The sequence below is a fragment of the Siniperca chuatsi genome, linkage group LG17, assembly GCF_020085105.1.
Source record: "Siniperca chuatsi isolate FFG_IHB_CAS linkage group LG17, ASM2008510v1, whole genome shotgun sequence".
NCBI classification, from domain to species: Eukaryota; Metazoa; Chordata; class Actinopteri; order Centrarchiformes; family Sinipercidae; genus Siniperca; species Siniperca chuatsi.
Window position 1 is genome coordinate 1,584,640 of NC_058058.1, and position 26,077 is coordinate 1,610,716.

The 26,077-nt window shown below is 38.7% G+C and overlaps 2 pseudogenes and 7 gene segments (V, D, J or C); 7 read left to right on the forward strand and 2 right to left on the reverse strand.

The window, feature by feature from the left end:
* The first annotated feature begins 581 nt into the window (after positions 1-581).
* LOC122864614 lies at positions 582-2,270 on the forward strand. The segment is given in 3 exon segments: positions 582-759; positions 974-1,362; positions 1,600-2,270. Coding segments are annotated over 2 exon segments (360 nt in total).
* Positions 2,271-3,680: 1,410 nt separating this feature from the next.
* Positions 3,681-4,846, forward strand: LOC122864607. The segment is given in 2 exon segments: positions 3,681-4,158; positions 4,375-4,846. Coding segments are annotated over 2 exon segments (372 nt in total).
* Positions 4,847-7,834: 2,988 nt separating this feature from the next.
* LOC122864621 lies at positions 7,835-10,545 on the forward strand. The segment is given in 2 exon segments: positions 7,835-7,985; positions 8,200-10,545. Coding segments are annotated over 2 exon segments (357 nt in total).
* A 478-nt stretch (positions 10,546-11,023) lies between these two features.
* Positions 11,024-12,932, reverse strand: LOC122864631. The segment is given in 2 exon segments: positions 11,024-11,530; positions 12,750-12,932. A coding segment is annotated over 1 exon segment (264 nt).
* A 402-nt stretch (positions 12,933-13,334) lies between these two features.
* Positions 13,335-13,905, forward strand: LOC122864600 (annotated as a pseudogene).
* Positions 13,906-16,535: 2,630 nt separating this feature from the next.
* Positions 16,536-17,249, forward strand: LOC122864620. The segment is given in 2 exon segments: positions 16,536-16,713; positions 16,930-17,249. Coding segments are annotated over 2 exon segments (357 nt in total).
* A 2,819-nt stretch (positions 17,250-20,068) lies between these two features.
* Positions 20,069-20,926, forward strand: LOC122864622 (annotated as a pseudogene).
* Positions 20,927-22,239: 1,313 nt separating this feature from the next.
* Positions 22,240-24,133, reverse strand: LOC122864629. The segment is given in 2 exon segments: positions 22,240-22,746; positions 23,993-24,133. A coding segment is annotated over 1 exon segment (264 nt).
* A 151-nt stretch (positions 24,134-24,284) lies between these two features.
* On the forward strand, positions 24,285-25,176 carry LOC122864591. The segment is given in 2 exon segments: positions 24,285-24,625; positions 24,733-25,176. Coding segments are annotated over 2 exon segments (429 nt in total).
* Positions 25,177-26,077: the final 901 nt, after the last annotated feature.

Below are 26,077 nucleotides of genomic sequence, written 5' to 3' on the forward strand. Positions count from 1 at the left end.
CCAGTTTAACACCGTGACACAGAAGGCAACATGTCTCTGCAGTCGATGTAGACGTTTACTGTAACTTACTCTACTAATGACAGCAATTAAATACTAAATATATATTTGATAATTTCTTATAATCCATATTTAATCTCAGGTCTTTTACAAAATTAATCATGTTTGGTCCAGTGTTGTGGAGTAAATAAGGAAAAATTAACTTTCTGTAAAATTACGTAAGTTGCTTAAAAAATAGTTTTCAGTTTCAATTACCTGAATGTGCACCTTCACTGTAGATTCTGCATGATTTGTAATGTAGCGTGTGACCGCTGTCTTGGCCTATTTATGTTGTCTGTATTGTCTTTATTGACCTAATGCTGTTTTCATGCTGCCCTCTTGGACAGATCTCTCTTGAAAGACAGTTTATCACAATAAGACGTTCACATGATTTAGTAAATGTTTAAGGAAAGATTTTCTTGACTTAAAAAGCTGAATATGTAAATACTACACAGCATCCTGAGTTTCATTTAATCAACATGAGGATGATTCAAACAGCCAGCTGTCCCAGCACGGAGGAGGAAACACCATGATATGTTGAGGACAGCTACAGTTCACTGACTCTGTGTGTTTGCATATCTGTCCTGCCTCTCTGCTCCCAGCCGTTAAGAGGCCAGTGTTGATCAGTGGCTGTCCAGGCCTTTCAGAGCCACTGACACGCCGGCAGCACAATGATGATGTCACTGATTCCACTGCTGGCCACCCTGGGGCTCCTTGTTCAGGGTGAGACTCTCTTCTGAAAACTTTGCTTCAGGATGCAACCAGGTTCACCACAATGATGTTCTGCTGTGATGGAGAAACACTGAAACGAGCAGCATTTACCTTCTTCCATCTATTCTCCATGTTAAAGAAATGACTCTTCTGTTTGGATGCTGATCATCTTTCTCCAAGCTGGATTTGTCTCAATAACCCTTCTCCTCTTTTTCATGTTTTCCAGGTTCATCAGGACAAATCGTCCTGACTCAGTCTCCTGGATCTCAGTCTGTTGTTCCAGGACAGACTGTCTCTCTCAGATGTAAAACCAGTACGAGTGTTAGTAGCTCCCTCCACTGGTACCTTCAGAAACCTGGAGAAGCTCCTAAACTCCTGATTTATTATGCTACAACCCTTCACTCTGGAGTTCCAGGTCGTTTTAGTGGAAGTGGATCTGGGACTGACTTCACTCTGACCATCAGTGGAGTTCAGGCTGAAGATTCAGGAGTTTACTACTGTCAGCAGGGTGACAGCTTCCCGTTCACACAGTGATACAACGTCGTACAAAAACCTCCCTCAGCTGGAGAGGAACTGATCTGACTCAACAGCTGCACTGAAGCTAAAACAACAGAGGTTTACAAAAAAAACATTTTTATCAATAATAATTCACTTTGAACACTGAAACACTAAATATACTGTATCTAACTAAAAGTTATACTTTTAATACTTTCATTAAATGTGCAATGTGTAAGAATGTAAGAGATTTAAGTTTAACTAAAATGATCAACACTTCTGACTTCATGTCAAAGACTCCTTTCACCGAAAGTGAAATGATAAAAACGCTCCGGCATCAATGTTTTGTGTTAACAGAGAGAGGCCGACTGTGTCAGAAGAAAGTAAACAAAGTGGCTGAGCGCCGACAGAAAGGCGTCGGAGGGAAACAACTTCTGGTCATCAATGGTTCCGGCAGCACAACTTGTTTTATTATAAATGAGTGGCGCAAGAAATACTCGTGTTTTTTACTTTATGTAAAAGTAGTAAAACCACTCTGTAAAAATACCATGTTACAAGTAAAAGTCCTGCATTGAAATTTAGTAAAAGTACAAATAGTAGGCTGTCATCGGCAACATTTATTTTAAGCAGGCCGATCAAAAGTACTAATTTGGGCAGAATGGCTCCTTCCAGAGTTGAACTATTATTACTGATGCATTAGCAGTTTAATGTCACAGCTGGTCGAAGTGGAGCTAAGTTTAACTACTTTATATACTGTAAGGTAGTTTCATTTGTAAAGTTAATCATACATTTTGTAAGTAAACTCTAACTAAAAGTACCTGTAGCTTTCAGATGAATGTAGTGGAGTAGAAAGCAGAACAGTTCTTTAGTTCATTTCTTCCATGTTTCCACCACTGTTCAGATCCTTTATTTAAGTAAAAGTAACAATTTAAAAATACTTCACTACAAGTAAAAGTACATATTATCAGCAAAGTGTACTTAGTTTTAAAAGTATTGGTTCTGCAGTAAAATGTCTCCTGTGACCGATATCTGATTCTATCTGATATATTGATTGTTTACTGATGCATCGATGTTAGAGCAGCATTTTACTGTTGTAGCTGCTCGAGGTGGAGCTAGTTTTAACTGCTTTATATACAGTTAGCTAGTTTTAACTGCTTTATATACAGTTAGCTAGTTTTAACTGCTTTATATACAGTTAGCTAGTTTTAACTGCTTTATACACTGTTAGCTAGTTTTAACTGCTTTATATACAGTTAGCTAGTTTTAACTGCCTGTGAGATGATTAATGGGAGAGGAAAGAAGAAAAATGATACACAAATCAGTTTTCTGCTTTTGACTTTTCTCTAATCTTGGATTTTCTTTGTAAAATATTGAATCATTTGACCTCCTCAGGGCTCGAACAGTTAGTGGAGTTAAGCCATGTGAGAAGTTAAGAGGTGAAATGTCTCTGGTGGAGCTGCTAACAACTCACAGACATCTGAAACAAGGGGCCCCAACCAGACACCACAAACAAAAACAAGCCAATATATTGCATTTTATAAGCTCATCATATGTTTTATTATGTAAAATGTTCATCTGCAGAGTAACTTGTAACTATAGCTTTCAGATAAATGTAGTAAAATGCACAATATTTCCCTCTGAACTGTAGTGGAGTAGAAGGAAAGTAGTACTTCAAAACTATATTTAAGTTAAAAAAAGTGAAGAAACAGTGCCAGGAAATGCACTGATATCATTACACATACAAACATTAGGTGCAAGGAGAACGCAGGGAGCGCTTTACATTCAGTAAAAATACATTAACGTGTAAAAGGAGATGGGAAAATGGAAGAAGACAAAAACAGAAACTATTTCAAGTACATTTTAAAGTTACGGATTCGTAGCAGCTTACAATTACAGCACAGGGCAAATTCTAGCATTGCTGGTAATAACTGTTAGTAGGAATCTCCTCTGTGGCTGAAGTCTCCAGTTCGACCACTGAGCGGCAGTAAAAGTCAGTGTCAACAACCTGAAAGGTTCCCTCTGTAGCTTTAAAAAGACAAATGTGTCTATTGTGCTCGTCAAGTTGGCTGCGTAACTGATTCAAACCTGGCAGATGCAGTGCTTCATAGTTTGCAGACTAATGTTTCCACCTGACAAACTAAAATGTTTTATAGTGACAGTGGTAAAGCACTGATCAAACTGGCTCTTCTTTTGTTCATTAGTATGCATTCAATTTAAATAATTGTATTCTGGATTTTTAAGTCAATAATTATAATAAAGATAAATAAATATTTATTTTATTATTTGGGCGAACAGTGATGGAGCCTGATTAAAGCAAAGTGAAAATGAACTTCGTCCTGTTGGTTGCAGCAGAGGTTCAGGTGGTCTTCCTCAGACTGGACGAAACTGGTCTTGAAACTGGTTTCACTTCCCTCTCTGAGCTCAGTAACCACGGCAACAGACGGGCATCACCGATGAACCATGACAACAGAGAGGTTTCAGTACTAAAAGATAAAAGTGTCATGTTTTACTGTATTATACATTTTGATTACCAGACAAAAGCTTCAGTTGTTGGTGGTTAAACATGTACAGTCAAATCAGTTAAAACGAGTCTCCGGATACAAAAGGAACAAATCAAGCTGGACTAAAATACTGAATCACTTTCTATATATTGTTAGTTTCTGTTAATCAACATGAGGATGATTCAAACAGTCAGCTGTCCCAGCACTGAGGAGGAAACACCATGATATGTTGAGGACAGCTACAGTTCACTGACTCTGTGTGTTTGCATATCTGTCCTGCCTCTCTGCTCCCAGCCGTTAAGAGGCCAGTGTTGATCAGTGGCTGTCCAGGCCTTTCAGAGCCACTGACACGCCGGCAGCACAATGATGATGTCACTGATTCCACTGCTGGCCACCCTGGGGCTCCTTGTTCAGGGTGAGACTCTCTTCTGAAAACTTTGCTTCAGGATGCAACCAGGTTCACCACAATGATGTTCTGCTGTGATGGAGAAACACTGAGACGAGCAGCATTTACCTTCTTCCGTCTATTCTCCATGTTTAAGAAATGAGACTCTTCTGTTTGGATGCTGATCATCTTTCTCCAAGCTGGATTTGTCTCAATAACCCTTCTCCTCATTTTCATGTTTTCCAGGTTCATCAGGAGAAATCGTCGTGACTCAGTCTCCTGGATCTCAGTCTGTTGTTCCAGGACAGACTGTCTCTCTCAGATGTAAAACCAGTACGAGTGTTAGTAACATTTTTTACAGCAACCTCCACTGGTATCTTCAGAAACCCGGAGAAGCTCCTAAACTCCTGATTTATGGAGCTACAACCCTTCAGTCTGGAGTTCCAGGTCGTTTTAGTGGAAGTGGATCTGGGACTGACTTCACTCTGACCATCAGTGGAGTTCAGGCTGAAGATTCAGGAGTTTACTACTGTCAGCAGGGTTACAGCATCCCGTTCACACAGTGATACAACGTCGTACAAAAACCTCCCTCAGCTGGAGAGGAACTGATCTGACTCGACAGCTGCACTGAAACTAAAACATTAGAAGCTTCTCTGAAAGAAAACTCATGATTGTGTTAAAAAGTTATATTTTTATTGTGGAAATATTTTTCATACAATTCAGCAGAGTATTTTATTATTACTGACTAACAGTGTTTGATACATTTTCACACTGTTACAGTTTACTCAAACACTGTTTTACAGCAAAGTTTCAATCAGGAAAAAAAAATGGTTCAACAAGGAATTGTAACACAAAACTCTGAATCATTTGTTCTGGAGAAAATGTTTAATCATTGACTGATTTGTTGAGGTGACCTGTTTTTTCAGACTCACTGAGAATACTGAATTAGTCAAGAAGGAACCAGAATTTAACACAAAGTAAGCAGAGAATTCAAACTGATGAGACTATTTGAGCTCAAGGTTCCCTCTCCACATACCTGATGCTTTTTTTCAAGCTTTATGGAACAAAATCGCCCAAATGAAACAAATAATTAACAAGACATTATGAAATATACAGTGGTGTGAAAAAGTGTTTGCCCCCTTCCTGATTTCTTATTTTTTTGCATGTTTGTCACACTTAAATGTTTCAGATCATCAAACAAATTGAAATATTAGTCAAAGATAACACAAGTAAACACAAAATGCACTTTTTAAAAAGAGGTTGTTATTATTAAGGGAAAACAAAATCCAAACCTACATGGCCCTGTGTGAAAAGTGATTGCCCACTAATTTGGGCAGAATGGCTCCTTCCAGAGTTGAACTATTATTACTGATGCATTAGCAGTTTAATGTCACAGCTGGTCGAAGTGGAGCTAAGTTTAACTACTTTATATACTGTAAGGTAGTTTCATTTGTAAAGTTAATCATACATTTTGTAAGTAAACTCTAACTAAAAGTACCTGTAGCTTTCAGATGAATGTAGTGGAGTAGAAAGCAGAACAGTTCTTGAGTTCATTTCTTCCATGTTTCCACCACTGTTCAGATCCTTTATTTAAGTAAAGTAACAATTTAAAAATACTTCACTACAAGTAAAAGTACATATTATCAGCAAAGTGTACTTAGTTTTAAAAGTATTGGTTCTGCAGTAAAATGTCTCCTGTGACCGATATCTGATTCTATCTGATATATTGATTGTTTACTGATAGCTCGAGTTTTAGAGCAGCATTTTACTGTTGTAGCTGCTCGAGGTTCAGCTAGTTTTAACTGCTTTATATACAGTCAGCTAGTTTTAACTGCTTTATATACAGTTAGCTAGTTTTAACTGCTTTATACACTGTTAGCTAGTTTTAACTGCTTTATATACAGTCAGCTAGTTTTAACTACTTTATATACAGTTAGCTAGTTTTAACTGCTTTATATACAGTCAGCTAGTTTTAACTGCTTTATATACAGTTAGCTAGTTTTAACTGCTTTATACACTGTTAGCTAGTTTTAACTGCTTTATATACAGTCAGCTAGTTTTAACTGCTTTATATACAGTTAGCTAGTTTTAACTGCTTTATATACAGTCAGCTAGTTTTAACTGCTTTATATACAGTTAGCTAGTTTTAACTGCTTTATATACAGTCAGCTAGTTTTAACTGCTTTATATACAGTTAGCTAGTTTTAACTGTCTGTGAGATGATTAATGGGAGAGGAAAGAAGAAAAATGATACACAAATCAGTTTTCTGCTTTTGACTTTTCTCTAATCTTGGATTTTCTTTGTAAAATATTGAATAATTTGACCTCCTCAGGGCTCGAACAGTTAGTGGAGTTAAGCCATGTGAGAAGTTAAGAGGTGAAATGTCTCTGGTGGAGCTACTAACAACTCACAGACATCTGAAACAAGGGGCCCTAACCAGACACCACAAACCAAAAACAAGCCAATATATTGCATTTTATAAGCTCATCATATGTTTTATTATGTAAAATGTTCATCTGCAGAGTAACTTGTAACTATAGCTTTCAGATAAATGTAGTAAAATGCACAATATTTCCCTCTGAACTGTAGTGGAGTAGAAGGAAAGTAGTACTTCAAAACTATATTTAAGTTAAAAAAAGTGAAGAAACAGTGCCAGGAAATGCACTGATATCATTACACATACAAACATTAGGTGCAAGGAGAACGCAGGGAGCGCTTTACATTCAGTAAAAATACATTAACGTAAAAGGAGATGGGAAAATGGAAGAAGACAAAAACAGAAACTATTTCAAGTATATTTTAAAGTTACGGATTCGTAGCAGCTTACAATTACAGCACAGGGCAAATTCTAGCATTGCTGGTAATAACTGTTAGTAGGAATCTCCTCTGTGGCTGAAGTCTCCAGTTCGACCACTGAGCGGCAGTAAAAGTCAGTGTCAACAACCTGAAAGGTTCCTCTGTAGCTTTAAAAAAAGACAAATGTGTCTATTGTGCTCGTCAAGTTGGCTGCTTAACTGATTCAAACCTGGCAGATGCAGTGCTTCATAGTTTGCAGACTAATGTTTCCACCTGACAAGCTAAAATGTTTTATAGTGACAGTGGTAAAGCACTGATCAAACTGGCTCTTCTTTTGTTCATTAGTATGCATTCAATTTAAATAATTGTATTCTGGATTTTTAAGTCAATAATTATAATAAAGATAAATAAATATTTATTTTATTATTTGGGCGAACAGTGACGGAGCCTGATTAAAGCAAAGTGAAAATGAACTTCGTCCTGTTGGTTGCGGCAGAGGTTCAGGTGGTCTTCCTCAGACTGGACGAAACTGGTCTTGAAACTGGTTTCACTTCCCTCTCTGAGCTCAGTAACCACAGCAACAGACGGGCATCACCGATGAACCATGACAACAGAGAGGTTTCAGTACTAAAAGATAAAAGTGTCATGTTTTACTGTATTATACATTTTGATTACGAAGCAAAAGCTTCAGTTGTTGGTGGTTAAACATGTACAGTCAAATCAGTTAAAACGAGTCTCCGGATACAAAAGGAACAAATCAAGCTGGACTAAAATACTGAATCACTTTCTATATATTGTTAGTTTCTGTTAATCAACATGAGGATGATTCAAACAGCCAGCTGTCCCAGCACTGAGGAGGAAACACCATGATATGTTGAGGACAGCTACAGTTCACTGACTCTGTGTGTTTGCATATCTGTCCTGCCTCTCTGCTCCCAGCCGTTAAGAGGCCAGTGTTGATCAGTGGCTGTCCAGGCCTTTCAGAGCCACTGACACGCCGGCAGCACAATGATGATGTCACTGATTCCACTGCTGGCCACCCTGGGGCTCCTTGTTCAGGGTGAGACTCTCTTCTGAAAACTTTGCTTCAGGATGCAACCAGGTTCACCACAATGATGTTCTGCTGTGATGGAGAAACACTGAGACGAGCAGCATTTACCTTCTTCCATCTATTCTCCATGTTAAAGAAATGACTCTTCTGTTTGGATGCTGATCATCTTTCTCCAAGCTGGATTTGTCTCAATAACCCTTCTTCTCTTTTTCATGTTTTCCAGGTTCATCAGGACAAATCGTCCTGACTCAGTCTCCTGGATCTCAGTCTGTTGTTCCAGGACAGACTGTCTCTCTCAGATGTAAAACCAGTACAGGTGTTGGTAGCTACCTCCACTGGTACCTTCAGAAACCTGGAGAAGCTCCTAAACTCCTGATTTATTATGCTACAACCCTTCAGTCTGGAGTTCCAGGTCGTTTTAGTGGAAGTGGATCTGGGACTGACTTCACTCTGACCATCAGTGGAGTTCAGGCTGAAGATTCAGGAGTTTACTACTGTCAGCAGAGTTACAGCTCGTTCACACAGTGATACAACGTCGTACAAAAACCTCCCTCAGCTGGAGAGGAACTGATCTGACTCAACAGCTGCACTGAAACTAAAACATTAGAAGCTTCTCTAAAAGAAAACTCATGATTGTGTTAAAAAGTTATATTTTTATTGTGGAAATATTTTTCATAGAATTCAGCAGAGTATTTTATTATTACTGACTAACAGTGTTTGAGACATTATCACACTGTTACAGTTTACTCAAACATTGTTTTACAGCAAAGTTTCAATCAGAAAAAAAATGGTTCAACAAGGAATTGTAACACAAAACTCTGAATCATTTGTTCTGGAGAAAATGTTTAATCTTTGACTGATTTGTTGATTTTTTCAAACTCACTGGGAATACTGAATTAGTCAAGAAGAAACCAGAATATAACAATTACAGTGAAGCAGTCATTGGCAATTATCTTTTTTAATTAATATTGTTAGTTACAAAATAAATAAAAAGATAGTGCAGAAGTTAAAATAAAGGAATATAATATGATATATATAATATAATATGATGAAATAAAACATAATACTGTAAATATAAAACTATAAAACTGTAGTAGGCAGGTGCACAGTAATGATAAAATGAAAAAATTGTAATGTATGGCCAGATAAAAACAGGATTTTAGACAGGCAGTCCACTCATATACATATATACTGCAATGGTTACACAGGTAGTATAAATAAATATATATATACAGGACAAAGCTGAATGAAAGAGTGGAGAAACATCTCAAAGCAGATGCTTTGGTGCACCAGGGCTCACTGAACCTTTTGGTGAGGATGAAAATGATGTGAATAAAATGATCTCAACCCAGTTTCGCATCTGTGGAAGGTTTTGGATCAACGTGTAAGACAACGCTCTCCACCACCATCTCCATATGACCAAATTATATAATATAAACTTTCATCTTCAGATCTGTGTAGTGACGTCTGTGTCTCTGATGCTGTATTTGCTGTTTCTCTCTACCTGCTGTACTCAGGTCTGTCTGATCTCAGTCAGATGACCTGATTAATAAAGGTTGTATATGTAACTGAGGGAACATCTTGTGGAGGAGGTGTTCATCCCTCCAGTAGAGCTCCACAGACTTGGCAAGGAGCCCTGAAGCTGGTCTGGAGGCTCGTGGTGGCCTGACTCCATACTAACACACTTCATGCTGCCTTTTCCTGTCAGTTGTCACCCATCTTTATATATACTATATTTACTGTGTGTGTATATACATACATACAAATTGTGATGTATGCAGGTATAAACGGTAGTAATAAATATAATATATAAACGGGAGCTGTAAACATTGACTAATAATAGTAGTATAGTAACACTAAGTAATACTTTCATGATGCCTCTACTGTTCAATTTGTTGACACTGTCATAGAGATTTCAGTTAAATAATATTTTAGCATAGAGTAGTTAGTGATGGTTTTGCACTCGACTGTTATATTCAGACATGTTTCTAATATTTTGCCCCCTCATATATGTAAATAGGAGGTGAAATGCTTAAAAACAACTCTCAATATAATGTAGTCCAGTACAACACCACCTTTATATGACCTCAGTAATGAACATATAAGTGAATTTACACATTTGTGACAAAGTCAACAAAAACTGAACATTATGAGCTTCAGTAAAGACAGATTTTATGGCACAGATGTTGGCCACTGATTTGCAATAGATTGTGACCACTGACTGTATATCGTCTAAATTTCCATTTATGTTTATTTTCCAAGCTTCTGAATGTCAGCTTCCCAACAGCTGCATCCTCCACAGCCTCATACCAAACCTGGAAAGCAACATGGCCACTTTCTCAAAAGCAATGCTTCAGAGTTTTAGTGAGAATATTATGATTTACTGACACAATGTATTCCAGCAAACACATGTATTTTATTGTTGTAACCCTAAATGATTTATGTAATATGTAAATCCATTAAAAATTAAATTCTTTCCTTTTGTCATCTCTTTTATTTGTCTTTGCGGTTGAACTCTTCAGCAGATGCAGTATGTAAATATTTCCAGGGTTAAATATGAGGATCACACTCGTTTTGTGTCTTTCTATGCTGATGACATACTGCTTTTTATTTCAGATGTTCAAAATATTTTTCATACTTATTTAAAAGAGATGATTCAATGATTAGATTAAAGTTTTCCTACCATGTGATTTTGTTCCAAAGGTTTATTATTAAAGAAAAATCTGTAATGACTATAGGAGAATATAGTTTCAGTCATGAAGGCATTCATATAGATTGTGGCAAAACATTTCAGCCTTAAACTACAACCATCACTGGTTTGGACTAATCAAACAATAGTGACGAATTTTGTCTGATTGTATAATGTCTCTTAATATACAGTATGTATGGCTATACATTATGTAATGTTACTCATTCTTTCTAAAGTCATCATAGAGAAATTACAACATTTTTGTGAGCTCAGTTTTGCTCTGGATTTCATACAGTCAGTGTTACCATTTAAAGAAACTCATTCAGCCACTTTGATATAAAACAACAAAACCAACTGATTTGATGAAAACGTCTTTATTATCTGGAAACACTGAAATAATATTGAAACATTGGAACAAGCTAGTAAATATTGTTATTGAAACATGTCAAATAAAAGAGAGAGACAGTTGCAGAGTGCAGAGTGAGAGCAGTATCAGAGTTAAACCAGTAGCAGAGTCCCAGTGAGTCAGGTCAGGACTGGGGACACTGGTCTCTCCTCAGCGTCTCTGAGAGCGGAGTCTGGGAGCCCTGGGTGGCCTCACAGGTCACAGAGCCCACCTTCCTCCACTGGTCTGCAGGGAGCCTCAGGGTGCTGCTCCAGCTGTAGTGGCCGTCCTTCTCCAGCACCCCGGGGCTCCTGCTCTCCTCCCAGCTGCTGCTGCTGCTGCTGCTGCTGCCGTCCACCTTCCAGGCCAGACTCCAGTCTGAGGGGAAGCCCTTGTTGGCCAGGCACATGAGCGTGGCCTTGCCCTGCTGCAGCTCCTCGCTGGAGGGGGGCAGCACCGTCAGGGTGGGACGGACATCACCTAGGAGACACCAATCAGCTTAGAGGACAGGGACCACACAGTTGTCAATCAAACACCAGCGACTTGGACACCTTTACTGTGTGAGAGTGGATTTTCTCCTTTAAGGAGTTTCTGTCAGATGGTTTTTCTGCTCCACCAGTCACTCACTCACACATTGTTTCACTTCCTTTAAGAAACCTCTCATGCATATCAGCACAGAAAGAGTCCTCATATGACCTGAAAGACATCAAACTACACTGGAAATAAAAGAACCATATTTTAAACTTTAAAATACAAAAAAACACTTTTTTTTATTATTTGAGAAAACATTGAAATCCCCTTTTCAGTCATCTATGATTTCATTCAAAGTCCTGCTACATTTATACAAACATATTTACTGTCAAAACTGTCAAAAGGGCAAAAGTTAATCAGATGCACTTTTAAAGGACATTATTAGCCAAAATAACCGACGACCAGGTAAACTGTTCATCAGACAGATTTAAAAATACAAATAGCATCAGAGAATTGTCGACATTATTTCAAACTGAGGTTAAAAGACAATTTGAGCCATTTTAGAAGATCAGAGATTTGAACATATTTTTCTTCATTCTATTCACTATTCAAAATAAGTTTTACTTACTTACTTTATTTTTCCTCCAGTTCAAACACATTTAAACATTTAAAGAGAAGTTCAGTAAAGCTGCTTTGAGTTCAACTTCATGGTTAAAGAGGAGAAATGAACAATAAGATTGAGTCTTTAAAGTGATTTAGATCAGTCCAGTGGAAATTTATATCTACTACAAATGTTCAGACACAGAAATTAAAACCTAAACTGACGATACGATATTTAATATTTGTGCAGAAACTTACTTCCAACATCCAGTCTGGTTCCTCCACCAAAAGTCAACCACAGTGATACAAACTGATTGAGTCGTCGTACAAAAACCTCTCACTGCAGAGAGACACGGCTCTCTGACTTTGTCTGACAAAAGTCCTCAAGTTTCAACTTTAATCTAAAAATCGAAATGCACGACTTCTCTGCTCCAAGCAATTATAATCATTACATTCATGATTTAATTTATAATACAAAACTGCACTTTGGTTTTTTAGACAACACTTCATGGCAAAATTTGGAAGTTAAGATACATAATCGCATATTTCAATTTCTAGACAAAAATATAATTGCAGAAATAAAAATGTTGCTCATGAATTAATGAAATACATCAAAAATTGAACTTACTTCCAAACTCCAGTCTGGTTCCTCCACCGAACGTGTACCACAGTGATACAAACTGATTGAGTCGTCGTACAAAAACCTCTCACTGCAGAGAGACACGGCTCTCTGACTTTGAACACAACAAACTCAACATAAACACTTCCTGTTTTTAAAAGAATTAATTATTTCATATTATATTGATCAAACACGGACATCATTTTCAGAATTAATCACATTTTAATAAATGTTTTTTCCTTCATGTAAATGTGAAATTTTAATTATTCTAGCATTAAATTAAACCAAAAAATAACACTCTTAAAGAAAATGTATCTGCAGTCATCAAAACCAATCCACATGAAAATGATCACTAACACATTATTCAATCAATACTCTGGTAAATGTATTGATCCATTGAGAAACAGCATCGTCAGAGTAATCCAAGTCCCTGCTGGAGTCAGTCAGAGCATTTCCATAGAGAGCCACTTTGCATCAGCAGCACCATGCTCCAGTGCTCTGGGAGAGTTTATAGTCCTGAGAGTTGAACACTGGATGACTGACAGCTGTCCTTCATGACAACAGAAGCCACAGAAATCCTCCTCATCAAAAAACATGACTTTGCTCTCCGTCCTCATCTGGACTCTCCTCTGCTTCACTCAGGGTGAGGAAAATCATTTTTCTGTGATGTGAAAATCATTTGGAGTGTAGCTGAGTTTCACCTCACCGTCTCATGTCCCGTGTTTCTTCTCTCTCCTCAGGGTCTGTTGGACAAAATGTTGTCTTGACTCAGCCAGCAGCCAAAGCAGTGCAGCTGGGTCAACGTGTCTCTATTGACTGTAAGGCCAGTCCAAAAGTTGGTTACTCTGGTTCACAATACTACCTGGTCCTGGTACCAACAGAAAACTGGAGAAGCTCCTAAACTTCTGATCTACATAACATCGGAAACATCTTCTGGAAACTCCTCCAGATTCAGTGGAAGTGGAGCAGGGAATGGAGTTGACTTCACTCTGACCATCAGTGGAGTCCAGGCTGAAGATGCAGCAGTTTACTACTGTCAGAGTTATCATTATATCAACAGTCAAGCTGTGTTCACACAGTGAAAAAGCGTCGTACAAAAACCTCCCTCAGTCAGACTGAACAGAAACTGAACTGCCTGCTGCAGCTGGAAGCTACTGCAGAGACTGATACAGTTCACTGAGGACACACACACACACACATGTTTGTTTCACTGACCCCGTGGGGGACAGTCACTGACATAATGCTTTCCCTAGCCCCTTACCCTAACCATAACCATAACCTAATAGTAACCTGTACCCTAAAACCAAGTCTTAACCCTCAAAAAGCCGTCTCTACCCACGGGGACCTCAGTTTCTGTCCCCACAGTGACCCCATGGGTTAGTGTGCGTTCAGGTTAAAGTCCCCACTGGGATATAAAAACAAGAAACACACAAATACCAGTTTTCCTCCTGAAGTTCAAACAGTCCACCTTAACAACCTGAAGAGACACAAACCAGATTCACAACATATGAAACATCAACGTCCACATATCACACTGAAATCTCAGGACCCTGAAGCTCCATATCTGCAATGCAACAAATGTTTTCTGTGGCAGAAACACTGACGCTTCATAAACATAATGTATTCTGTGCCACAATCCATACAGTACATGTCACTGAACAAGCTGATTGTTTACCAAACGCCTCATATGTCCCCTCATACGTCATCACAACAGCTGTGTGTGAACAGAGAGACAGTTTTTGGACAAAAGAAAGTGTTTTCGATTTAACCAACTAATGAGTTTGAGGCCTTGATGCTCCTCTGAGATTTGATCTAAATACTTTCTTTAACGTCAGTTTACGTTGTTTGTGTGGGTCATAGAGTTATGAGGTGCAAAGTTGATTTAAGACTTAGAAAGTCTCTGGTTATAGTTCCATGGTGTGAATAGTTGCTAGCTGAGATTATCGGCTAATGTTAGCTCTCTGAGCTAGTCTGCTTGCATTGCACACTTGACAGCTAACGAGCTAACTGATGCACTTTATTATTTTAATTAAAGTATTGTCACAATGTTTCCTATTCTTGTATATTTACAGTATGTGTATGGACAGAGATTGGAAGCACTGGAACCACCTTTCTCTGTTTTGATCTGTTTAAGCATGATTTTGCAGAGGCAGTAAAGACGTTAGCTACGCTAAAGCCCTTTTTCAATTTCATATATAACCTAAAGAAATGTCTGTATTTACACAGATGGATGTATGAATTTTTTTTTTTCTACAAAACAGCCAGGTTCAGGTGAGAGAGTAAGGTCAAAATGATGTTACTTCTAGTAACACTTACTTCTGTATTTTCTAGCTGCATACAATATGTTTGTGTGTGATTGTCAGTGCAACGAGGAGAGAGGAGGATGGAGAGAAAGAGGACAGAGAAAGAGAGAGAGGGAGAGAGCAGGAAGAACCAGGTGAAAAAGTGCACAGATAGTGAAGTTAAGATTGGATCTGTTCGGTCTCGTTAGGAGCTGAGCCCCACCAAAGGTCTGATCCTAGAATCGCCCCTGGTTTGGACACATACAGTCGATGTCTTCACAGGTCCAGAATGTTGGACCCGATCTGCATTGGATGTATGGTAAACCTACCTGAATCTGAAATTCACCAATTACTTTTTTAAAAGCGAGATCTGATCTGAAGGGGGCCCGAGCACAGCCAGACCTGACACGAATAGACCCTAATAGAGAGATAACACCAGCACCGGCAGCAGCATGATGAGCTATCAATTAACAAGAAGCTGTAATCAAAAAGAGCAGCAATACTTTAGACTAATTATAATGTCCTGAGTCAGAGAAGCTCATTTCTAAAATATTATATTTTTATATGCTTCAAAAACTAAATTATATAAATAATGAAAATCCTGTTTTCACCTCCTGGACCAGCAGAAAGACAGAAGATACATTTCTGTACCGAACCAAATCAAAGTAATAGTGATTAATAGTCAATTTTTAAATAAAGGTTACTGATTTCCTAGAATACTTTGTCTTGCTGTGATTATGACGCACTGCACAGCTGTTTATCATCTATACATAACAAGTAATTCCATGTCTCCTACTATTAACCAACCACAGCATGGAAAGTCTTAACAGCAAAGGACCCAGGATGGAGCCTGGGGGGACGCCCAGATTATAATTGGCAGTAGCTGATGAATGTTGACCAAGTGAGACAACATCATGTCTGCCTGACAGATAAGGACTGAACCAGTTTAACACCGTGACACAGAAGGCAACATGTCTCTTCAGTCGAAGTAGACGTTTACTGTAACTTACTCTACTAATGAGAGCAATTAAATACTAAATATATATTTAATATTTTCTTATAATCCATATTTAATCTAAGGTCATTAATCATGTTTGGTCCAGTGTTGTGGAGTAAATAAGGTAAAATTAACTTTCTGTAAAATTTCGTAAGTTGCTTAAAAAATAGTTTTCAGTTTCAATTATCTGAATGTGCACCTTCACTGTAGATTCTGTATGATTTGTAGTGTAGCGTGTGACCGCTGTCTTGGCCTATTTATGTTGTCTGTATTCTCTTTATTGACCTAATGCTGTTTTCATGCTGCCCTCTTGGACAGATCTCTCTTGAAAGACAGTTTATCACAATAAGACGTTCACATGATTTAGTAAATGTTTAAGGAAAGATTTTCTTGACTTAAAAAGCTGAATATGTAAATACTACACAGCATCCTGAGTTTCATTTAATCAACATGAGGATGATTCAAACAGCCAGCTGTCCCAGCACGGAGGAGGAAACACCATGATATGTTGAGGACAGCTACAGTTCACTGACTCTGTGTGTTTGCATATCTGTCCTGCCTCTCTGCTCCCAGCCGTTAAGAGGCCAGTGTTGATCAGTGGCTGTCCAGGCCTTTCAGAGCCACTGACACGCCGGCAGCACAATGATGATGTCACTGATTCCACTGCTGGCCACCCTGGGGCTCCTTGTTCAGGGTGAGACTCTCTTCTGAAAACTTTGCTTCAGGATGCAACCAGGTTCACCACAATGATGTTCTGCTGTGATGGAGAAACACTGAAACGAGCAGCATTTACCTTCTTCCATCTATTCTCCATGTTAAAGAAATGAGACTCTTCTGTTTGGATGCTGATCATCTTTCTCCAAGCTGGATTTGTCTCAATAACCCTTCTCCTCTTTTTCATGTTTTCCAGGTTCATCAGGACAAATCGTCCTGACTCAGTCTCCTGGATCTCAGTCTGTTGTTCCAGGACAGACTGTCTCTCTCAGATGTAAAACCAGTACGAGTGTTAGTAGCTCCCTCCACTGGTACCTTCAGAAACCTGGAGAAGCTCCTAAACTCCTGATTTATTATGCTACAACCCTTCACTCTGGAGTTCCAGGTCGTTTTAGTGGAAGTGGATCTGGGACTGACTTCACTCTGACCATCAGTGGAGTTCAGGCTGAAGATTCAGGAGTTTACTACTGTCAGCAGGGTTACAGCCCGTTCACACAGTGATACAACGTCGTACAAAAACCTCCCTCAGCTGGAGAGGAACTGATCTGACTCAACAGCTGCACTGAAGCTAAAACAACAGAGGTTTACAAAAAAAACATTTTTATCAATAATAATTCACTTTGAACACTGAAACACTAAATATACTGTATCTAACTAAAAGTTATACTTTTAATACTTTCATTAAATGTGCAATGTGTAAGAATGTAAGAGATTTAAGTTTAACTAAAATGATCAACACTTCTGACTTCATGTCAAAGACTCCTTTCACCGAAAGTGAAATGATAAAAACGCTCCGCATCAATGTTTTGTGTTAACAGAGAGAGGCCGACTGTGTCAGAAGAAAGTAAACAAAGTGGCTGAGCGCCGACTGAAGGCGTCGGAGGGAAACAACTTCTGGTCATCAATGGTTCCGGCAGCACAACTTGTTTTATTATAAATGAGTGGCGCAAGAAATACTCGTGTTTTTACTTTATGTAAAAGTAGTAAAACCACTCTGTAAAAATACCATGTTACAAGTAAAAGTCCTGCATTGAAATTTAGTAAAAGTACAAATAGTAGGCTGTCATCGGCAACATTTATTTTAAGCAGGCCGATCAAAAGTACTAATTTGGGCAGAATGGCTCCTTCCAGAGTTGAACTATTATTACTGATGCATTAGCAGTTTAATGTCACAGCTGGTCGAAGTGGAGCTAAGTTTAACTACTTTATATACTGTAAGGTAGTTTCATTTGTAAAGTTAATCATACATTTTGTAAGTAAACTCTAACTAAAAGTACCTGTAGCTTTCAGATGAATGTAGTGGAGTAGAAAGCAGAACAGTTCTTTAGTTCATTTCTTCCATGTTTCCACCACTGTTCAGATCCTTTATTTAAGTAAAAGTAACAATTTAAAAATACTTCACTACAAGTAAAAGTACATATTATCAGCAAAGTGTACTTAGTTTTAAAAGTATTGGTTCTGCAGTAAAATGTCTCCTGTGACCGATATCTGATTCTATCTGATATATTGATTGTTTACTGATGCATCGATGTTAGAGCAGCATTTTACTGTTGTAGCTGCTCGAGGTGGAGCTAGTTTTACTGCTTTATATACAGTTAGCTAGTTTTAACTGCTTTATATACAGTCAGCTAGTTTTACTGCTTTATACACTGTTAGCTAGTTTTACTGCTTTATATACAGTTAGCTAGTTTTAACTGCTTTATATACAGTTAGCTAGTTTTAACTGCTTTATATACAGTCAGCTAGTTTTAACTGCTTTATACACTGTTAGCTAGTTTTACTGCTTTATATACAGTTAGCTAGTTTTAACTGCTTTATATACAGTTAGCTAGTTTTAACTGCTTTATATACAGTTAGCTAGTTTTAACTGCTTTATACACTGTTAGCTAGTTTTAACTGCTTTATATACAGTTAGCTAGTTTTAACTGCCTGTGAGATGATTAATGTCTGGAGAGGAAAGAAGAAAAAATGATACACAAATCAGTTTTCTGCTTTTGACTTTTCTCTAATCTTGGATTTTCTTTGTAAAATATTGAATCATTTGACCTCCTCAGGGCTCGAACAGTTAGTGGAGTTAAGCCATGTGAGAAGTTAAGAGGTGAAAATGTCTCTGGTGGAGCTGCTAACAACTCACAGACATCTGAAACAAGGGGCCCCAACCAGACACCACAAACCAAAAACAAGCCAATATATTGCATTTTATAAGCTCATCATATGTTTTATTATGTAAAATGTTCATCTGCAGAGTAACTTGTAACTATAGCTTTCAGATAAATGTAGTAAAATGCACAATATTTCCCTCTGAACTGTAGTGGAGTAGAAGGAAAGTAGTACTTCAAAACTATATTTAAGTTAAAAAAGTGAAGAAACAGTGCCAGGAAATGCACTGATATCATTACACATACAAACATTAGGTGCAAGGGAGAACGCAGGGAGCGCTTTACATTCAGTAAAAATACATTAACGTGTAAAAGGAGATGGGAAAATGGAAGAAGACAAAAACAGAAACTATTTCAAGTACATTTTAAAGTTACGGATTCGTAGCAGCTTACAATTACAGCACAGGGCAAATTCTAGCATTGCTGGTAATAACTGTTAGTAGGAATCTCCTCTGTGGCTGAAGTCTCCAGTTCGACCACTGAGCGGCAGTAAAGTCAGTGTCAACAACCTGAAAGGTTCCTCTGTAGCTTTAAAAAGACAAATGTGTCTATTGTGCTCGTCAAGTTGGCTGCGTAACTGATTCAAACCTGGCAGATGCAGTGCTTCATAGTTTGCAGACTAATGTTTCCACCTGACAAACTAAAATGTTTTATAGTGACAGTGGTAAAGCACTGATCAAACTGGCTCTTCTTTTGTTCATTAGTATGCATTCAATTTAAATAATTGTATTCTGGATTTTTAAGTCAATAATTATAATAAAGATAAATAAATATTTATTTTATTATTTGGGCGAACAGTGATGGAGCCTGATTAAAGCAAAGTGAAAATGAACTTCGTCCTGTTGGTTGCAGCAGAGGTTCAGGTGGTCTTCCTCAGACTGGACGAAACTGGTCTTGAAACTGGTTTCACTTCCTCTCTGAGCTCAGTAACCACGGCAACAGACGGGCATCACCGATGAACCATGACAACAGAGAGGTTTCAGTACTAAAAGATAAAAGTGTCATGTTTTACTGTATTATACATTTTGATTACCAGACAAAAGCTTCAGTTGTTGGTGGTTAAACATGTACAGTCAAATCAGTTAAAACGAGTCTCCGGATACAAAAGGAACAAATCAAGCTGGACTAAAATACTGAATCACTTTCTATATATTGTTAGTTTCTGTTAATCAACATGAGGATGATTCAAACAGCCAGCTGTCCCAGCACTGAGGAGGAAACACCATGATATGTTGAGGACAGCTACAGTTCACTGACTCTGTGTGTTTGCATATCTGTCCTGCCTCTCTGCTCCCAGCCGTTAAGAGGCCAGTGTTGATCAGTGGCTGTCCAGGCCTTTCAGAGCCACTGACACGCCGGCAGCACAATGATGATGTCACTGATTCCACTGCTGGCCACCCTGGGGCTCCTTGTTCAGGGTGAGACTCTCTTCTGAAAACTTTGCTTCAGGATGCAACCAGGTTCACCACAATGATGTTCTGCTGTGATGGAGAAACACTGAGACGAGCAGCATTTACCTTCTTCCATCTATTCTCCATGTTAAAGAAATGACTCTTCTGTTTGGATGCTGATCATCTTTCTCCAAGCTGGATTTGTCTCAATAACCCTTCTTCTCTTTTCATGTTTTCCAGGTTCATCAGGACAAATCGTCCTGACTCAGTCTCCTGGATCTCAGTCTGTTGTTCCAGGACAGACTGTCTCTCTCAGATGTAAAACCAGTACACAGTGTTGGTAACTACCTCCACTGGTACCTTCAGAAACCTGAGAAGCTCCTAAACTCCTGATTTATTATGCTACAACCCTTCAGTCTGGAGTTCCAGGTCGTTTTAGTGGAAGTGGATCTGGGACTGACTTCACTCTGACCATCAGTGGAGTTCAGGCTGAAGATTCAGGAGTTTACTACTGTCAGCAGAGTTACAGCTCGTTCACACAGTGATACAACGTCGTACAAAAACCTCCCTCAGCTGGAGAGGAACTGATCTGACTCAACAGCTGCACTGAAACTAAAACATTAGAAGCTTCTCTAAAAGAAAACTCATGATTGTCTTTAAAAGGGTCTGTCTGATCTCAGTCAGATGACCTGATTAATAAAGGTTGTATATATAACTGAGGGAACATCTTGTGGAGGAGGTGTTCATCCCTCCAGTAGAGCTCCACAGACTTGGCAAGGAGCACTGAAGCTGTTCTGGAGACTTGTGGTGGCCTGACTCCATACTAACACACTTCATGCTGCCTTTTCCTGTCAGTTGTCACCCATCTTTATATATACTATATTTACTGTGTGTGTGTGTGTGTGTGTGTGTATGTGTGTATGTAATATGTAAATCAGTAAAAATTAAATTCTTTCCTTTTGTCATCTCTTTTATTTGTCTTTGCTGTTGAACTCTTCAGCAGAAGCAGTATGTAAATATTTCCAGGGTTAAATATGAAGATCACACTCGTTTTGTGTCTTTCTATGCTGATGACATACTGCTTTTTATTTCAGATGTTCAAAATATTTTTCATACTTATTTAAAAGAGATGATTCGATGATTAGATTAAAGTTTTCCTAACATGTGATTTTGTTCCAAAGGTTTATTATTACAGAAAAATCTGTAATGACTATAGCAGAATATAGTTTCAGTCATGAAGGCATTCATATCGAATGTGACAAAACATTTCGGACTTATACTTGTTACGGACAGAGCAGGCCGGAGACACAAAGATGAGACAGGTAGTATTTATTGCACACAAAGTAAACTGATAGAGTGTTGATGATAATGATACCGTCCTTCGACTGGTCGGGATGAAGCTCTGGGGTAGTGGAAAAACACACAGGAGACTGGAGATGCATGGGACCAGGATCAGGAGCTCAGGAGACGGAAAGACGTTTTGCAGATGTGAGGTTAGAGTCCATGACGCTGTGTAGACTGGACACTGTGATCTGTCTTATTCCAAACAAGACCAGACACTGACTGAGGTGATGGAGGTGGTTTTATACGGGAGTGAAGTGCAGATGAAGTGCAGGTGTGTGATTAGTGACAGGTGGATCAGATTAGTATTCTGGTGAGGGAGTGCAATGTGTGTGTGGGGTTGTGGAGCCTGGCCTGTCTGTGACAATACTACAACCATCACTGGTTTGGACTAATCAAACAATAGTGACGAGTTTTGTCTGACTGTATAAAGTCTCTTAATATAAAGTATGTATGGCTATACATTATGTAATGTTACTCATTCTTTCTAAAGTCATCATGGAGAAATTACAACATTTTGTGAGCTCAGTTTTTCTCTGGATTTCATACAGTCAGTGTTACCATTTAGAGAAACTCATTCAGCCACTTTGATTTAAAAGAAATTAAACCAACTGATTTGATGAAAACCTCTTTATTATCTGGAAACACTGAAATAATATTGAAACATTGCAACAAGCTAGTAAATATTGTTATTGAAACATGTCAAATAAAAGAGAGAGACAGTTGCAGAGTGCAGAGTGAGAGCAGTATCAGAGTTAAACCAGTAGCAGAGTCCCAGTGAGTCAGGTCAGGACTGGGGACACTGGTCTCTCCTCAGCGTCTCTGAGAGCGGAGTCTGGGAGCCCTGGGTGGCCTCACAGGTCACAGAGCCCACCTTCCTCCACTGGTCTGCAGGGAGCCTCAGGGTGCTGCTCCAGCTGTAGTGGCCGTCCTTCTCCAGCACCCCGGGGCTCCTGCTCTCCTCCCAGCTGCTGCTGCTGCTGCTGCTGCTGCCGTCCACCTTCCAGGCCAGACTCCAGTCTGAGGGGAAGCCCTTGTTGGCCAGGCACATGAGCGTGGCCTTCCCCTGCTGCAGCTCCTCGCTGGAGGGGGGCAGCACCGTCAGGGTGGGACGGGCATCACCTAGGAGACACCAATCAGCTTAGAGGACAGGGACCACACAGCTGTCAATCAAACACCAGCAACTTGGACACCTTTACTGTGTGAGAGTGGATTTTCTCCTTTAAGGAGTTTCTGTCAGCTGGTTTTTCTGCTCCACCAGTCACTCACTCACACATTGTTTCACTTCCCTTTAAGAAACCTCTCATGCATATCAGCACAGAAAGAGTCCTCATATGACCTGAAAGACATCAAACTACACTGGAAATAAAAGAACCATATTTTAAACTTTAAAATACAAAAACTTTTTTTTATTTTATTTGGAGAAAACATTGAAATCCCCGTTTCAGTCATCTATGATTTCATTCAAAGTCCTGCTACATTTATACAAACATATTTACTGTCAAAGCTGTCAAAAGTTAATCAGATCCAGTGTTAAAGGACATTATCAGCCATAAATAACTGACGACCAGGTAAACTGTTCATCAGACAGATTTAAAAATACAAATAGCATCAGAGAATTGTCGACATTATTTCAAACTGAGGTTAAAAGACAATTTGAGCCATTTTAGAAGATCAGAGATTTGGCAACATTTTTATCTTCATTCACACTATTCAAAATAATTTTACTCAACTTCAAAGCAGTTTGAAAAGGAGAATTAAAGTGTTGTTTAATCTTTCCTCCAGTTCAAGCTGTTTGCATTTCACAAATGAAATGGAACATTTAAAGAGAAGTTCAGTAAAGCTGCTTTGAGTTCAACTTCATGGTTAAAGAGGAGAAATGAACAATAAGATTGAGTCTTTAAAGTGATTTAGATCAGTCCAGTGGAAATTTATATCGACTACAAATGTTCAGACACAGAAATTAAAACCTAAACTGACGATACGATATTTAATATTCTAGCAGAAACTTACTTCCAAGCTCCAGTCTGGTTCCTCCACCAAAAGTCCACCACAGTGATACAAACTGATTGAGTCGTCGTACAAAAACCTCTCACTGCAGAGAGACATGGCTCTCTGACTTTGTCTGACAAAAGTCCTCAAGTTTCAACTTTAATCTAAAAATCGAAATGTACGACTTCTCTGCTCCAAGCAATTATAGTCATTACATTCATGATTTAATTTATAATACAAAACTGTTCTTTGGTTTTTTAGACAACACTGCATGGCAAAATTTAATCACATATTTCAATTACTAGAAAAAATATATAATTGCAGAAATGAAAATGTTGCTCATGAATTAATGAAATACATCAAAAATGTAACTTACTTCCAACATCCAGTCTGGTTCCTCCACCGAACGTGTACCACAGTGATACAAACTGATTGAGTCGCCGTACAAAAACCTCTCACTGCAGAGAGACACGGCTCTCTGACTTTGAACACAACAAACTCAACATAAACTCTTCCTGTTTTTAAAATAAGTAATTATTTCATATTATATTGATCAAACAGGGACACAATTTTCAGAATTTATCACATTTGAATATGTTTTTTCCTTTATATTAATGTGAAATTTTAATTATTCTAGCATTAAATTAAACCAAAAAAATCCACTCTTAAAGAAAATGTATCTGCAGTCATCAAAACCAATCTACATGAAAATGATCACTGACACATTATTAATCAATACTCTGGTAAATGTATTGATCCATTGAGAAACAGCATCGTCAGAGTAATCCAAGTCCCTGCTGGAGTCAGTCAGAGCATTTCCATAGAGAGCCACTTTGCATCAGCAGCACCATGCTCCAGTGCTCTGGGAGAGTTTATAGTCCTGAGAGTTGAACACTGGATGACTGACAGCTGTCCTTCATGACAACAGAAGCCACAGAAATCCTCCTCATCAAAAACATGACTTTGCTCTCCGTCCTCATCTGGACTCTCCTCTGCTGCTGCTTCACAGGTAAAGTCCAGAGAATCAAACTCCTCTCCTCTGTGAACATCCGTCCCTCTGAAATGAAGCCGACGAAACCACGACGCTGCTTTATGTTTTTGTCTCTGTATCCTCAGAGTCCAGAGGCCAGGTCACAGTGACTCAGCCTGGAGCAGTGCACTCTGCTCTGGGAGGCTCCGTCTCCATCAGCTGCAAACACAGTCAGAGGGTAACTGTTGCAAGAAACAAAACAAAAGATGTTTTAGCCTGGTACCAACAGAGAGATGGAGAAACTCCTAAACTTTTAATTTACTTGGCTGATCAGCGAACATCAGGGAGTCCAAGTCGTTTTTCAGGAAGTGGATCAAAGACAGACTTCACTCTGACCATCAGTGGAGTCCAGGCTGAAGATGCAGCAGTTTACTACTGCCTGGGTGAACATTATGTCAACAGTCAGTGGTTGTTCACACAGTGAAAAAGCGTCGTACAAAAACCTCCCTCAGTCAGACTGAACAGAAACTGAACTGCCTGCTGCAGCTGGAAGCTACTGCAGAGACTGATACAGTTCACTGAGGACACACACACACACACACACAGATGATTTATCATGTTCAATTCAATAAAATTTTATTTATATAGCACCAATTCATAACAGAAGTTATCTCATTGCATTTTTCCTATAGAGCAGGTCTAGACCGTACTCTTTATAATATTATTTACAGAGACCCAACAAATCCCACCATGAGCAAGCACTTGGTGACAGTGGCAATGAAAAACTTCCTTTAAGAGGCAGAAACCTCGAGCAGAACAGGATGGGCGGCCATCCGAGAGAGAGAGAGAGAGGATAGGGAGATGGAGAGGGCGAGAAGGAGGGAGAGCATACAGTAACACAATGCAAATTCCACCTATATATTTTAAAAATAATAATAATGTAATGATACTGTTAATATTAATATTAATGAAGTAATAATAAGTGGAATGATAGTGATAGGAATAATGATGATAATAATAAGACTATAGTAATTATTGTAGCAGCTTTGTAGGTGAGGAGAAGGATTTTAAATTCTATTCTGGATTTTACAGGGAGCCAGTGCAGAGAAGCTAATATTGGAGACATAGGATCTCTTTTCCTAGTTCTTGTCAGTACGCGTGCCGCAGGATTCTGGATCAACTGGAGAGACTTGAGGGACTTATTCGGGCAGCCTGAAAAGGATTTCAATAATCCAGCCTGCAAACGCATGGACTAGTTTTTCTGCATAATTTTGAGAAGGGATGTGCCTGATTTTTGCAATGTTACGCAGGTGAAAGAAGTTTGTTTCATGAGGGAGTTAAGGGATAAATCCTGATCAAAGATAACTCTGAGGTTCCTTACGTTAGTGCTAGAGGCCAGGGCAATGCCATCTAGAGTAACTGTATCTTTAAATAATGTGTCTCAGAGGTTTGGGGCCAAGTACAATAACTTCAGTCTTGTCCGAGTTTAAC